General features: G+C 35.3%; 2 protein-coding genes across 3 annotated transcripts in view; one reads left to right on the top strand and one right to left on the bottom strand.

The window, feature by feature from the left end:
- The window catches only part of LOC125677887 (uncharacterized), a 534,764-nt gene that overhangs the window by 29,387 nt on the left and 489,806 nt on the right, over positions 1 to 15,571 (bottom strand). The window lies entirely within an intron of this gene.
- LOC125676855 (uncharacterized) overlaps positions 1 to 15,571 on the top strand; it is an 87,671-nt gene that overhangs the window by 16,649 nt on the left and 55,451 nt on the right. For both annotated transcript variants that reach the window (XM_056160458.1, XM_056160459.1), the window contains exons 3-4: positions 10,874 to 10,916; positions 11,047 to 11,493. In XM_056160458.1, the coding sequence (XP_056016433.1) occupies positions 10,874 to 10,916; positions 11,047 to 11,493 (490 nt within the window). The remainder of the gene's footprint in view (positions 1 to 10,873; positions 10,917 to 11,046; positions 11,494 to 15,571) is intronic.

Here is a 15,571-nt window from a genome sequence, read left to right as displayed (position 1 = left end):
GAAAATCCTGAAAATCATGTGTATCAAATCTAAATTCGCATACTCCTATGAATAAAGTTTGGAATGCGATAAGGAAAATAAAGGGAAAAGGTTCCGGTAAAAATATCAACACATAAAGGTAGGACATGAAATAGTCACATATAAGAAAGATATATCTAACAGTATAGCTATTACTATTTCTAAAAATTCAACAAAAGACAACATGAGTCCAAATGTTATTTCGAACAAAATAAAGAAGAACAGAAAAATTTGGATTTTACATCTGAAACCAATGAGTGTTATAACGAACCATTTACTTACGATGAGTTGTTGAAATCTCTAGAAAAGTCTCATGATACAACTGTAGGCCCGGATAAAATCCATTATCAAAATTTTAATTATAAAACATCTTCCTAAACCTTACAATGAATGTCTTCTGCAAACCTTTTCCCATCTTCCTGATCACAGGCTACAATCATTCCTATTCCAAAACAAAATCGAAATTCGGCTGATATAAATGGTTTTAAATTTTCAAAAAATTAAACTGCATGCATGCATTTCTTCTCTAAGCGGAAACACCACGATGCTCCTCAATTGCATTTAGATGGTACTCCAATTAAAGTTGTAAAGGAGTTTTAAGTTCTTATGTGTCATTTTTCATAATAAACTTTCTTTTATTCCTCATATAGCAATGCTCAAAGAGAAATGTACAAAAGCTCTTGATACAATTAAAGTTGTTGCAAACCCAAAATGGGGAGCAGATAAAGATACTCTTCTACTTCTCTATCGCTCTCTAATCCGGTCTAAACTAGACTACGGCAGTATAGTATAAGGTGCTGCAAGAACATCCTATATCAAAGCCGTCGATGCAATTCACCATCAAGGACTTCGACTGTTCGCAGGAATTTTCCGAACCTCCCCTGTAGATAGTTTATATGTTGAGGCCAAGGAAACACCTCTCGATCTACGTATAATAAAACTTAGCTTACAATATATTATTAAATTAAAAGCTAACATTGACAATCCTGCCTTTAACTGCGTTTTCCATCCGCAATTTGAACATTTGAACTGCGGATAACTCCGTTTACCTGATCAGGATATGGGACTCACGGCGGGTGTGACCGGTCAGCAGGGGATGCTTACTCCTCCTAGGCACCTGATCCCACCTCTGGTGTGTCCAGGGGTCCGTGTTTGTCCAACTATCTATTTTGTATTGCTTGTAGGAGTTATGAGATTGATCACTGTTCGTTATCTTCACCTTGCATATGACTAAAACAAGAAGTGTATAAAATCAATCGGTCTACGAGTTAAAAAACATACACATGATTCTAACTTACTTTTGGACATCGTAAAACCATCATCACTTTCTGAAATACCAACATGGAAACTACTAAAACCCAAAGTAGATACATCACTTTCTGAATATAAAAAAATCTGAAACAAATTCCGCCATTTTAAAGCAAAAATTATCCGAAATAAAACAATCCAAACATACTTCAATTGATATCTATACAGATGGTTCAAAAGACCAAAATAAAGTCGCTGCTGCTGTAGTAATCACAAACGACATTTTCTATGCACGACTTCCAAATGAAGCAACAATTTGTACCGCCGAAGCAAAGGTTATTCAGCTTGCGTTTGAATACATAAAAACTTCTAATGACAAACATTTTACTATATTCTCAGACTCCCTATCATGTCTTCAGTCAATAAACAACATGAACATTGATCATCCATATATTTTAGATATCTTACACCGGTACTATCATTTAACTAAACAAGGTAAAATAGTTGACTTCTTCTGGATCCCAAGTCACATTGGTATCCATGGCAGCAACAAAGCTGACAAAGCGGCAAAAAAATTCACTTCGAGATAATATTGTACACTTAACAATTCCCAACTCTTATCTTAAATAGTTCATAAAACTATATATAAATTCTCTTTGGCAAATCTATTGGGATTTCTGTGACACAAATAAAAAGTAAAATCAGCACATTGATTTTGACTGTGGATAACTCCGTTTACCTGATCAGGATATAGGGCTCACGGCGGGTGTGACCGGTCAACAGCAGATGCTTACTCTTTCCAGACACCTCTCTGGTGTGCAGAGGGGTCCATGTTTGCTCAACTATCTATTTTTGTTTTGCTTGTAGGAGTTATGAGATCGTTCACTGTTCGTTGTCTTCACCTTTCTATTCAAAACAAAGTAAACAAATCGTGTAACATCGTAATGAAACGCCAAGACGAAGTGATTATTTCGAGAATACGCACCGGACATTCAAAATTGACCCATTATTACCTATTAAACAGAGAACTTCAGCCTCAATGCATATCTTGTGACTGTCCATTAACTATACATCACATTATCTTAGAATGTAATGATTTTACGCCCATACGAAATATACTTTTTAATAGTGTGCGATTGATGAAAAAACGTTTTACAAATATCGACAATCATTATATTACAAAATATTTACAGAAATGGGACTTTTACAGAAAAAATTTGAAAACTTTTATAATACAACTGTTTATATACACGAATTGATTTTCCCAACCTGTTTATATATTTCTAACTTTTATGTCCTTCGGGTGGGACGTTAAAGGGTGTCCCGTGTCAAAAATCACAACCCCCTTGACCCGCAAAAGTTCGTTTCCCTGATGTTCACTGGGAACCGTCAGGGAAACTCAAACACTCACAACCAAACATAATCCAATTAGTTAACCGCCGTAAAATGGCTGTAATATTGCCAAAACGGCGTAAAATCTCAATCATTCAATCAAAACTCTCCGTCCCCCAGCCTATCCTCCCTTTAACAACTTCTGGACCCGTCACTGGTTATTGAACATGACATAACATCATCCTAACAATAAAATTAAACTAAAGGTACTAGAAGGTCGAAATTTAGATAAGGTCCTTGAATCTGCCGGGATGACGAAGCCGTTATGCATGATTGATAACGTTTTTCTTTGTTGCTTATCATCACACATACCCATCAAACTAGACAATGATTCCTTATATCCATATTTGAAAAGACGCCCGAGAATATTTCACTCATATGGAGACGTTAAAAAGATATAAAAATACTACATAATAGAAACTGAAATGCCCATGGCATTCCATGTTAAAGCTGACATGAATTAATAAATATAGTATAATTCTATATGTCCGCCATATTTCTCTGCTAATCCGCCATATTAGTTGGAATTTCTATTGTTATATGTATCGGGGTTCGCATGGTATATAAGGGGACGAGCTTTGCTACGCTTCACTTCACATCAGTGTCTTCGATTTACCTGTGCGGGTAGCTTCGACAGGTAACACGTACATCTCCGATACTTATTTATGGGACATCAAGAAATGAAATCACGTTTTGGAACACCACGCAGTGCTCAAAATTACAATAAACATATCGTACAGTAGTAAATCATTCTAAATATATATATTTGGATAAATATATATAGAATGCCTTTACGTGAACGTGCGTACATTTGCAGTAAATATGTCAAAACTATACAAAAATGCGGAGAAATATTTCATCTTTTATTTATTGATAAAATGGAATAAGCAAAGAGTATACAATCTATACCATTCACAATTACCAAGTAAAAGGCAAAGACATAAATACTACTGTACTTATAAAAATGGCATGTATGCTCGCCATGAAAACGCATCGAATGCGGACGACTATTTACCTGGGCCTACTCGTAATATCTGTAAAGGACCGCAGATGTACGTGTACACTTGTCGAAAATACTCTAAGTAGTAGTAAAACTCCCTTTATTTGCATAATCCATGAAACAAAATGATAAACTCCATTTGCATTCCAACAGTAAACAACATTGTCCATTGTAGAGACTCCGATACACTTAGCCTGTGCCGATCAGCTATCTTCAATCAGGGGAAGTATCAGAGTATAATATTTACCCTGTATTGTGCATGAATCCTTATACCATATGATTTACTGGTCAGAGTATTGCAGATTTATAAATCAGGAAATCATATAGGTACATAAATTTGCATATACAACACTGTACGAGTGAGAGAGAGAGAGAGAGAGAGAGAGAGAGAGAGAGAGAGAGAGAGAGAGAGAGAGAACCGATGATCTTGTAATAATCGTGCTCTTATTAAGACAAATGATATCATTAATTCAATAAAAAGTGAACAGTACTAGTAACTCAATATTGCTCTCATTAATTGATAATACAGATTTATTTGATTCATTTAATTAAAGCACGCATTAATTAAAAATTAAACATATTTTTAAATAATGTTATTTTCAATTACTTCATTTTATGCTAATTTGGCGCTCAGTAGATCTTATATATCTATGCCATTTTGCGTTATTACATTCTGCGTCGAACTCGACGCAAATTGTACTAATGCAAAATGTAATAACCGAGTTTATCATATTATGCGTCGTTATCAAACATCAAGGGGAGAGGACATGAGTGTCTGTCACCCACCTTTAATAACAATATCCAGTTTTTGTTAGTTTGTAATGCAAATAAAAGATACATTGAGTGACAATCCCTCCCCCACTTACCTCAGCTTGAAAGTTCTGATATAATGGTAGAAGAGACACACCACCACCAATTAAGAAAATGAAGATATGAGGCACTCATAGTAGAGGACTCTAACCACCCCATCCGACCCCCAACGACTGAAGAAAATGAAGTGCAGGGGGAAAATTATTGAGGTAGTCAAAGTAAAAGACTCTTTAACCCTTCACCCCACATTAGGACTTTGAACATCGGACAAAACATCTTGGTTTGTTTGGGTGAATTGTTTTATTTTATTGCTGCTTTCGTTCATCTTTTTTAATTATTATTTTGAATGGCAAGAAATTTTGAAGAATCCAATCTTCCATTTTTCCCCTGTTGTACCCCCCCCCCCCATGAAAAATGACGATATATGTCTGGTTATTACATGTACATTTTGTTTTGCAACACATGCATGTATACTAATTGTATGGTGCATGTAGAATTGCACCCTTTACCAAGTTTTCCTTCATTTACACAGTGTAAGGAATGGTAAACCAAAATCACAAAACAAAATGCATAAAGACCAAGATATTTTCAAGCGTAGGAACTTCATTCATGAATACATAAATACATGTATTCAGAAAAATCGCATGCATGCATTGCAGGACTATAGCATTTGTGTGTTTTAACGTTTCTGTAACATGCCATAATGATTACTTTGAGGCTTGAGTGTAATTTATTCATAAATATTTTCATTTCGTAGATCTGGCGCAATGGCCATACCGCTGTACGTAGAAATTTCAAATTCAAATGTATTCGATAAGATGTTAGTATGCATAAATCAGTAAAATTCGTGTTGAGCTTTTATTTGATATGATACAATGTCAATATACTGTAATGCATTAGTAGGATATGCAGAAGGCAAGAGTATAAACATTTTCTTTTTTCATTATCAGTATCAATATCTATATGATCACGAAAAAACGTTATATAATTTATATCCGGATTCATTTATACCGATTTAGATATCAATAAAAACAAAGCTGCATAGTTTGGGAGAGGGGTTTCTAATGAGTCTTATGAAATTAAAAGAAGGAACCCAACATTTGCATTCAAACTAGATATACTTCAACATGAATTCATTTCTGCTCTGACTGAAAGCATGATTCTAAATTTGGGAACGAATCTTACATACAAAATAATTAATAGGGGAACACATAAATTCGAGCTCCTTTGGAATTTAATGAAATGTAGATATGCACCTTTCTTTCAACACGAATTGATATGTTGTTTCAGGCACGAAAACAAGGGGTTGGGGTGGGCAGGAAGGCTGGTCTGCTTTCCCCACTTTTTTTGACAATTTACTTTCCCCCCGTTATTCTAACATACAAAGTCAGTATTTTCTACATGTACAGTTCAAACTATTTTTTTTTAAAATTTGTAATGAATTCAATTATAAGCATCAACTCCTGTAAGTTTCCAATATATTGTCAATCACAATTTTTTAAATAGCTGGAAATTTTTAATGCTTGAAAGCTTACATTTATATAAGTGATCAATTTTCTTTCCTTCTGTGAAATGATATATTATAAATCGAAGTAGGACGGTCTCTCTCTCTCTCTCTCTCTCTCTCTCTCTCTCTCTCTCTCTCTCTTTCTCTCTCAATGAATATAGACATACAGAGACCGTAAATAATTATGTGGTTCCAAAAGAGACAACAAAACTATATTTTCGTTTATAAATTTCCTTTCATATGTGTCTTTGTGTAATGAACTGTTTATTATGGATTGCAAATGTAATACACGCATTTGCACACAGATGTATATTTTCAATCATTATTCCCTTATTTGTATATCCAAGTTTGTATATGATCATCGAGAAATTTTGAATTGTGCACGCAATATATCCACCCAGATATTGGATTCCCCATTTCTATAAAGTGCAAAACCTCGACCAGACAAGCATTCAATACAGGAAAAATTTTCGACTCTGACATCTCCCCTGATTGAAGACACACTGTTTGGCACGGGTGAAGTGTGTCGCAGTCTGTATAATGGAATGAGTACGTGTTGTGAAGTTCTAACGAGATACAAATGGAGTTTATCATTTTGTTTAGTGGATTTATCAGAATAAAGAGAATCTAATATTTTCGGTAAGTGCACATCTCCGATACCTGTTGAATAGACGCCCGTATTTGATACTTTTTTGGCGATTATACCTTGTGCATTGCATATTATGCATATGGCATGCACCTTTATTTTGCAAGAATTGATATAAATAATATATTTTATGCTCTTTGCCTATTCTATTTTATAGTATGTAATTGAGAAATGATTTATCCGCATTTATTTTATTAGAAAATGCAAATACTTGCATGCACTTACAAGTATGCAAGAAAAGCTTTTTTTTTTTTTTTTTTTTTTTTTTGCATTTTTGTCTAACTCATCTAGACTTCCAGAATGTTGCATTAGTTTACAATCAATATTTTGTAATTTTGAGCAAAGCATAATGTTTTAAAATGTTATTTTATTTGTTTCGCATTCCCTATACATTACTATCGAAGATGTGCACTGGTCGAGTCCACCTAGAAAAATCACTCAGGTGTGACAATCACATTTGGGGTATATACGGGTAGAGTAAATTAGGCTACCTGAAAGAAATATGGCGGATAAGATGAGAAAAGTGTACGTATTTATTAATTCATGTCAGCTTTAATTTCCATATAGTTCCCGCCCAATGACCTTTCATTTTGCATAGCCTAAGAAATTTCATCCAGTTGTTGTAAGTTCTGGGGGACCCACTGGAGCTTCAAATGGTTATCGCAAAAAAAAGAAGAAGAAAAGTTGGAAATGTAAATATACACTTGTATTTACGTTTTCCAATGCCTTTGTCTGGAATAACATTACAAAAAAGGTATTGTCTTGATTTTCTCATTAAGCTATTTGCCGAATTAATATTCCATGGCGGATCCAGAGGGGGAGGGGTGTCGAATCCCTCCCCCTTACGTCGGAAAATTTTGCTGAAAAACGTAAAAGAAAAAAATGAGATTGGAACCCCCTGCCCTTGCAAACCAAAATTAATGGTAGAACCCCCTTCAAAACTTCCTGGATCCGTACCTGATATTACCATCACGCACTTCCGCGACAAGGTTTATTTGATAACTTTTACCTTTTTATAAAAGTTTACTTTGACTAGATATAAGATAAAGAATCAGGTTATGATTATAATCTGCTGGACCCAGTTGCACGAAGGTTAATTAACTGAAACTGAATGTTAACGTGTCATTAACTTGGACATTCACGTAGTGTTAACATGAAGTTAACTGTCAGTTAAACTTAACTAACCTTCATGCAGCTGCCCCCTGATTATTAAGCCTCCCAAACGAAGTACTGGCTGTATAAAAGTGGGCTTTTTCTAAGTGTGTACTATTTTACCCACATGATTAACTCCCTTACTCAAAATCCATGCCAATTTTAATTTCATTTAAAACAAGATTACAATGACCTTGCTTTTGAAAGTTTTGAAAACGTTCATTGTTACCATTAGTAAAACTGGTATTACGTGATCTTGGTTCCAGTTTGTAGGTCCCAACATCCTCTCATCCTTTCTGAAGATCCCAGGTCTCTGTCAGTCCCGATTCTAGAATTATGAAAGTTCTTATAATCAAGGTCAAAGTCAATGGAGTCACTTTACCTTGATACTAATTTGTACGCCTTGTAATCCTCCGTGGTCGAGTGGTTAGAGCATCGCGCTCAATATCACACGGCTTCTCACCTCTGTCGGCGCGGGTTCGAATCCCGCTCGCACCGTTAAGTGAGAAAGTTTCCCAGTTTACTTTCGGAAGGTCGGTGGTCTCTTTCCAGGTACATTGTATCTGGGTTCTATCTTTCACCAATAAAAACTGGGCGCCACCAGATAACTGAAAAATTGTTGAATGTGGTGGAAAACATCAAAAACAAACAAACAATCCTCTCATCATTTCTAAAGATCACGCTATCAAACCTGGTTCTTGATTGATACCAATTTTATGATTAAGGCCAGAGGTCAAGATCACTGGAGTCAATTAACCTTAATACAAGTTTGTAGATTTTGAGGAAACTGACCGACGATAATACCATAAAACACTGGACAGATATTGCTTAAATAAACCAAATTGCATTGAAATCCGAATCCCTTACGTATCGTACTTGTATACTTTTACACATATAGTCGACGCATTTCGGAAACTACTCTGACATATGTCGATTCGATATACATGTATCACAGTGAATTCAAACTAAAAGACACCACAGAGTCTTCAGTATCTGCTTCATATTTGCATATCGTCCTAGGCAAACTAACACCACAACTCTATGTTAAACGAGATGACTTTAGTTTCTCTGTCAACGTGGAAATAAAGTTGCCATTGGGTCGCATGCTGTCTGACGTGTTTTGTATGTATATGGTCAATTGTTAGGCCATTCTATGCATGTAATAATTTTGACTATGGAATGCTCCGTTTACCTGATAAAGATATGCTGTTATAGGACTGATGGTGGGAGTGGATGGTCGAAAGGGGACACTTACGCCACCAAGACACATCATTCCATAGCTGATGTCCAGGGGTCCATGGTTGCCCTTTTCATAATTTTGTATTCTTTTAGTATGTGCGAAATTGATCAGTATTCGTTATTGTCACTTATTCCTTTACATCTAATTCTGCGACAGGTCTCATGATCATCGAATCATTTCATATTCTATCCATTCAGAGCCCATTTGTTTATGGTATTTATCATAAATCAGAGACGGCAATACATTACAAAAAGACAAAACTAAATCTAACCAATACCATACAGATCTTAGAATTTGAATTGTGTGTCAATTTGCTGTACATGAACACAGTAAGTTGCCGTACAGCATAAATATTATCAAATAACTTGCCGTACACCGGACATAAATTAACATTGTTAATTGCTTTCATAGATTCAACGATTATGGACTAAAACTGATTTCAATGTACACATTTTACCATATTCTGACGATTCATGCAGGGGAAACAGTGAAATAAATTCACTAATACTGTATACGAGTCACAAACAGAGGACGACCCCCTCCATTTTACAAGTACGAGGCGCTTAATCTTAAGATATAAAACCAAATCCACATCATTTCGTGTAAGTATTAAATGACAGTAAGTCTGTACATCGTTTAAACATTCTAACAAGCGGGTAGTATCAGCGAATGTATAAACAGTGGTTAAAAAAGAAGGAATTCACACCTTGGTGTGTTATTACTTTGAACATCCTCGCTTCGACTGGTAGCAATACCCGATGTCGGTAATACACGGAGATGATCTTACACATGTTTCCACACTGGTTTAACTTTATATGCTTCCATTTGCTTTAATATACCAAAATCATTTGCAAAATTGGAAGACTATTAACTCAATAAATGGGGGTTTCAGTTTACAAGGACTAGGAGTGTACTTTGGTCAATTTTCTCAAGAATTCGTTGTAGCAGTGGTCGATGTACTTGTTACATACAGTGCAGTCTATTCTAATGTATGGGAATGTTTCAATAGAAATAAAAGTAGAATTAAGATATAAGTACATTTCATTTTTGAAAATACATATATACGAGTGTGTGAACTACGACGCTCCACGCCGACCTAATTTTTATGAAGTGCTAACGCGCCTCTACACCGGCCTACTTTTTATGAAGTGCTAACGCGCCTCTACACCGGCCTACTTTTTATGAAGTGCTAACGCGCCTCTACACCGGCCTACTTTTTATGAAGTGCTAACGCGCCTCTACACCGGCCTACTTTTTATGAAGTGCTAACGCGCCTCTACACCGGCCTACTTTTTATGAAGTGCTAACGCGCCTCTACACCGGCCTACTTTTTATGAAGTGCTAACGCGCTTCGTGAAATATGCCGGCATGAACCGTCGCAATTCATACCTCATGTGTTGTCAAAAAATGAAATTTATTTCTTAAAATCAATTTTCATGTTTTCATTAAAGATATTATTTTCTCAAAGTTCTTTTGAGTGATATTGACACAATCTTTCATGCAATGATTTTCACTTTTTCTTAATATTTATTTTGAGTGTGTATGTACTAAGAACATAATAAAACAAATAAAACATCTTTTCCCACACCACTACCCACAGCAACCCTTCATTACTGTCAGTTGTCTTTTCTGCGACCTGAGTTTGGGATGTCGTTTTCATATGGGGATTGATATGGAAAAAAACAACGATTGTTTTCTATGCATCGTTTGAAATCTACTGCATTTCAAACGTTAAGAAAGTTGAAAGCAATGCTTCTATATTCATCACAACCAACTTATAAAAAGGAATTAAGATATAAATTCCTAAAACATATTAAGATATACAACAAAGTACATTTGTGCATGTTTGTTATTTTACAGAGTGTAGTGAAACGCCCCAAGACGCACTCCAAACATGGCCGTGGTGAGTAAAGAGCGAGTCCTGAATAACCTTATTTACTTAATACATTACCATATATAGTTAATCAATCTACTGTTATTCACATTCAGACGAGTTTCTATGCAAATAAAAAAAATGACTTCTTCCACTACAGATCCGTTATCATATTTAACAGAGGATCAGCTTGTTTTTCTATACACACTGATGTTGTGTTGTGGCGAAGATCTGGGATGTATTGACCACGGTGTGATGGGCAGCATTAATATAATGAAAACGTTGGATGAATTATGTGACAAAGGACTATGCCTGAGGACGTCAGACATGATGCATCGCTTTAGTCTAGACGGAAGAAGACGGTTTGTATGTGATGGCAGACTTTATGAACTTACTTACAATGAATCTAGAGTGATGAGATATTATGTGACACAATGCTTGCATAATGACATGGACAAAGAATTTTTCCTTTGTATGGCATCTGAAAGGTGTCTACGATTGTATGCAGAGCAGCACATCCTTTCGTCATCTGAGGAAAATTGTCCTATAACATTAATGAGATTAATTGTAGAGAGCGAAGTCGAAAGATTAGAGCTACATGTAGAAGGTATGATATCACTTACTACTGACTTAAATCGACGAACACAATTCTTCTTTTCTCAGGATTGAAATGTGTTACGGTATATTTTACAGAAAATGTTTGGAAACTTGATAAAACTGTTTTCATTTTACCAGTTTACATTACTTTCAAAACATAAAATATGCATCGATATTAATTGATTGGTTCTATATAAGATTTGATCGTAACCAGTGTTGTCTGTATACATGTATATTTCTTAAGAAGTACAGTAATAACTGAGATATGCACGTGCAATTGTTACTCATTTTATAATTAGTTCATTACTTATCAACATGCTTGATGAACAAAAAAGCTTCTCTCTTAATTCTTCTTATGTGGCATTTGTGACACATATTATGCAAAAAAAAAACCAAAAAAAAAAAAAACCAGTGAAAGGGTAACATGTTTTACCAAGATTGGTAAACCATCCCTGTTAGATGTCATCATTGCCAATGAAAATTGCCACACTGGCAAAGTATGTAATTTTTTTATACAGGAATTAGTGATTGTCACAATTCTATATCTGTTCAAGCTGACATAAAAAAAAAATAGAGAGGGAAGCAAAAAATAGAATATGTAGAAGTTTCAAACACTTTGATGCTGAGAAATTTGCAGAGGATCTAGAAAACAAACTATGCTTACTTTGTGAAAGTAAAGATTTAAATGAGTCCTACGAAAATTATAATTCCTGTTTTTTAGATGTAGCAAACGAGTATGTCCCCTCTCTGAAACCACGAAACAAGTTCCATATATGAATAAAGAACATTGGAAGACAGTATACATGAAAAAAAAATGTTATACAACAAATACCAATCAATCAACTCTTTAAAAAATGGAAAAATATAGAAAACAAAGAAACCATGGAAACAAATTAAAACGAAAAAGTCTATAAATCATTACTTCCTTTAAAGATGTGTAGGAGGCCCAGAATCAAAAGCCTTTTTTAACAAACAAAGGATGTGCCACACATAAAGAATTGATTCTTTCAGAAAATAACAAACTTGTAAATTGCCGGGAAGAAATATATGGAATACTGTATGTGGTTTTAATTTCTCGGTGCTAAAAGTTCGCGGTTTTTCATATTGGTACAATTGCGGTGGTTTTATTTTAGCGGAATTCAATTCAATTCTAATTACTGGTAACTGTTCAAAACGTATTGTGTCACACTTGCAGAATGATTACCGTTGTTTTAATTTCGCGGAAAAATCCCCGACCGCGAACATAGCGAAATTAAAACCACCGCAATCACTTCCCCACTTACAGTATTTTATGATTTTTTAAAATAAACTTTCCCAAAAATATTTGGGATGCAGAACAGGTGGATAAAAATCACCCCAGTATCCAAACAATCAAAGCAAATACTACAAAGCTCCTTTTTCCTTTTCGGTTATAAAGGAAGAATTTTAAATAAAGGATATAAAAAAGAAATGTAGAAAACCACTAGTATTTTCCCCAAACTTTTACATATTACCATGCCAATTATCAGTAAACCAATCAACCTGTCAATACCAACATTCCCTAATAAGCTTAAAATAGAACAAGGGAACCCGACACACAAGAAGAATAATTTATGAGAGAAAGGCAATTATAGACTCGTGAGTGTCCTTCCAGCAATCTCTAAACTCTTTTAAAGAGCGATTGAAAGTGACTTAACAACATTTTTTAGTAATGTCTTCATTCCTTTTTGGTAGCTTATTCGGTTAGGTTTTGGATGTCGGTCGACTTTATTAAGAGTAACTGAAGATTGACAACATACATAGGATACGAATGATTACACAGCAGCAATTTCAATGGATCACTTTGATTGCCTTCCTTATGAATTACTTCTTCTAAAACTAAAGACATCTCACCTCTCCAAATCAGCTAGAGATATGTTAAGTAGCTATCTCTCACAACGAAAATAATGTGTTAAAGTAGGAGAACACATGAGTGTCATGTCACATATAATCAAAAGTGTACCACAAGGATGAATTATTGGCCCCTTACTCTTTAACAGTTCATCAATGACCTTGTTTTCTTCGGAAATAAATGCAATATTTACAAACATGCAGATGATTATACTTTATCAAAAATCAGACAAATTTTTAGATAAGGTTATAGCAGCACTTCAAAATGACAGAATATCTCTGATTAAATGGTTCTCACACAAAATGCAGACAAACCCAGAAAAGTTTGAAGCTACCGTATCTCTTTTGGCATCAAAACATAATGGAAAACATTGTCTATGATCTGCATATGCCAGAAGTGGTGCAAATCAAATGTGGATTCTAATTTCTATAGAACTTTTAATACATTTGAAATTTCAAAACTTTTCTCGAATACACAACATCAAAGAATATGCCTTTTCAACACTTTACACGAACATTCCTCACGATAAATTAAAGACTAGACCTTTTTAATATCATAAACAGTTGCTTCAACATAAATGGAAAACGGATATATTCATATCTAATGAGCAATGCTTCAAAACATTACTTTGTTAAACACCACTCTGATTCCACGCACAAGTACTCTGAAGTTGAAATAAAAAATATGCTGGAGTTTCTCACTGACAATATATTCGAAGTCGTTGGTGATCATGTCTTTCACCAGTCTGTTGAAATTCCCATGGGCACAAATTGTGCTCCTTTGTTAGCAGACCTGTTTTAGCTCACTTGAGCCGAATGAGCTTTCGTGGTCAAAACTTTCCGTTGTCTGTCGTTGTCGTCGTTGCTGTTGTCGTAAATTTTTGCATATTCATCTTCTTCTCCATAACGACTGGGTTAATTTCAACTAACCTTGGCACAACGCAACCTTAGGTAAAGGGGATTCGAGTTTGTTCAAATGAAGGACCACGTATATTTCAAAGGGGAGATAATCACAAAAATGCAAAAATCTTCTGAAAAATCATTGGGCCAGGAAAGCTGAAACTTACATGAAAGCTTCCTGACATAATGCACATTTAGGTTTGTCAAAATCATGACCCCGGGGGTATGTTGGGGCCACAATAGGGAGTCAAATTAAAAAATGCGAAAATATAAAGAAAATCTGTAAAAATCCTCTCAAGAACCACTGGGCCAGAATAGTGGAGATTTACCTGAAAGCTTCGTGATATAGACCTATCAAATGCTGTATGACGTGTTTCATACCGATTGTTAGACCGTTCGTGGTACACTGATTTTGATTGTGACGGGTCGACAGGGGATGCTTACTCATCCTAGGCACCTGCTCCAACCTCTGGTGTGTCCAGGGGCCCGTGTTTGTCCAACTATCTATTTTGTATTGCTTATGGAATTTATCACTGATCGTTATCTTCACCTTTCATTTAACCATCGATCTTGCATCAGTCTGTCCCCGAGGATTGTTCTCGCTTGATATGTGTTCCTTCATTAATGCAAACAGTAACGAGACAATACTGGCCGTCGCATCGCCTAGTATAAAAAGGTGTCACTCTGTGGCGTCTACAAGGGACACAGGCTCCAACAGATCGATTGGTGTACCTCGGATTATCTTTCAAGATATCAGAGATTCGTCCTACATGCATATACAATCGTCAAATTGTCAACTTTGGTACAGAAACAAAAAATCTTATACCCAAATTAAAGACTGTTATGTTTCTTTAAGATATATTTTGGATGATTCCTTTTCAGATTCCATGTGCTCGATTTTAAAATGTTCTGTAAAAACTTGTAACATTCGTGATCACTGGACTTTTGCGAGAAGGGCTGACTTTCACAGTCAACGACTGACTTGGAAATTTAAACCTACGTATTGTATGGAAGCACGATATGGTTAAATATATGACATATCGAATTATTGGTACATGTATATACTAGTACATGTATACCGTTACGGTCATTAAATCCCCATTTTAACCGAAAACTCACAGCTTCAAATGATTTCTTTTTTTTTGAGGTAGCCATATTAAGTAGCAGTCAATTCGAACCCCGTTGATTTTTATATGTATTCATTGTATCCAATAAGAAGTTCGTATTCGGTCATCATTTATAATAAACACGAATACTGGACGAAGAATACGCTCTTGAATGAAAGTCTATTAGTCTGGTCCCTACCTCCGATTAATCCG

This window comes from Ostrea edulis, chromosome 3, assembly GCF_947568905.1.
Source record: "Ostrea edulis chromosome 3, xbOstEdul1.1, whole genome shotgun sequence".
NCBI classification, from domain to species: Eukaryota; Metazoa; Mollusca; class Bivalvia; order Ostreida; family Ostreidae; genus Ostrea; species Ostrea edulis.
This window is presented reverse-complemented; position numbering and strand designations above follow the sequence as displayed.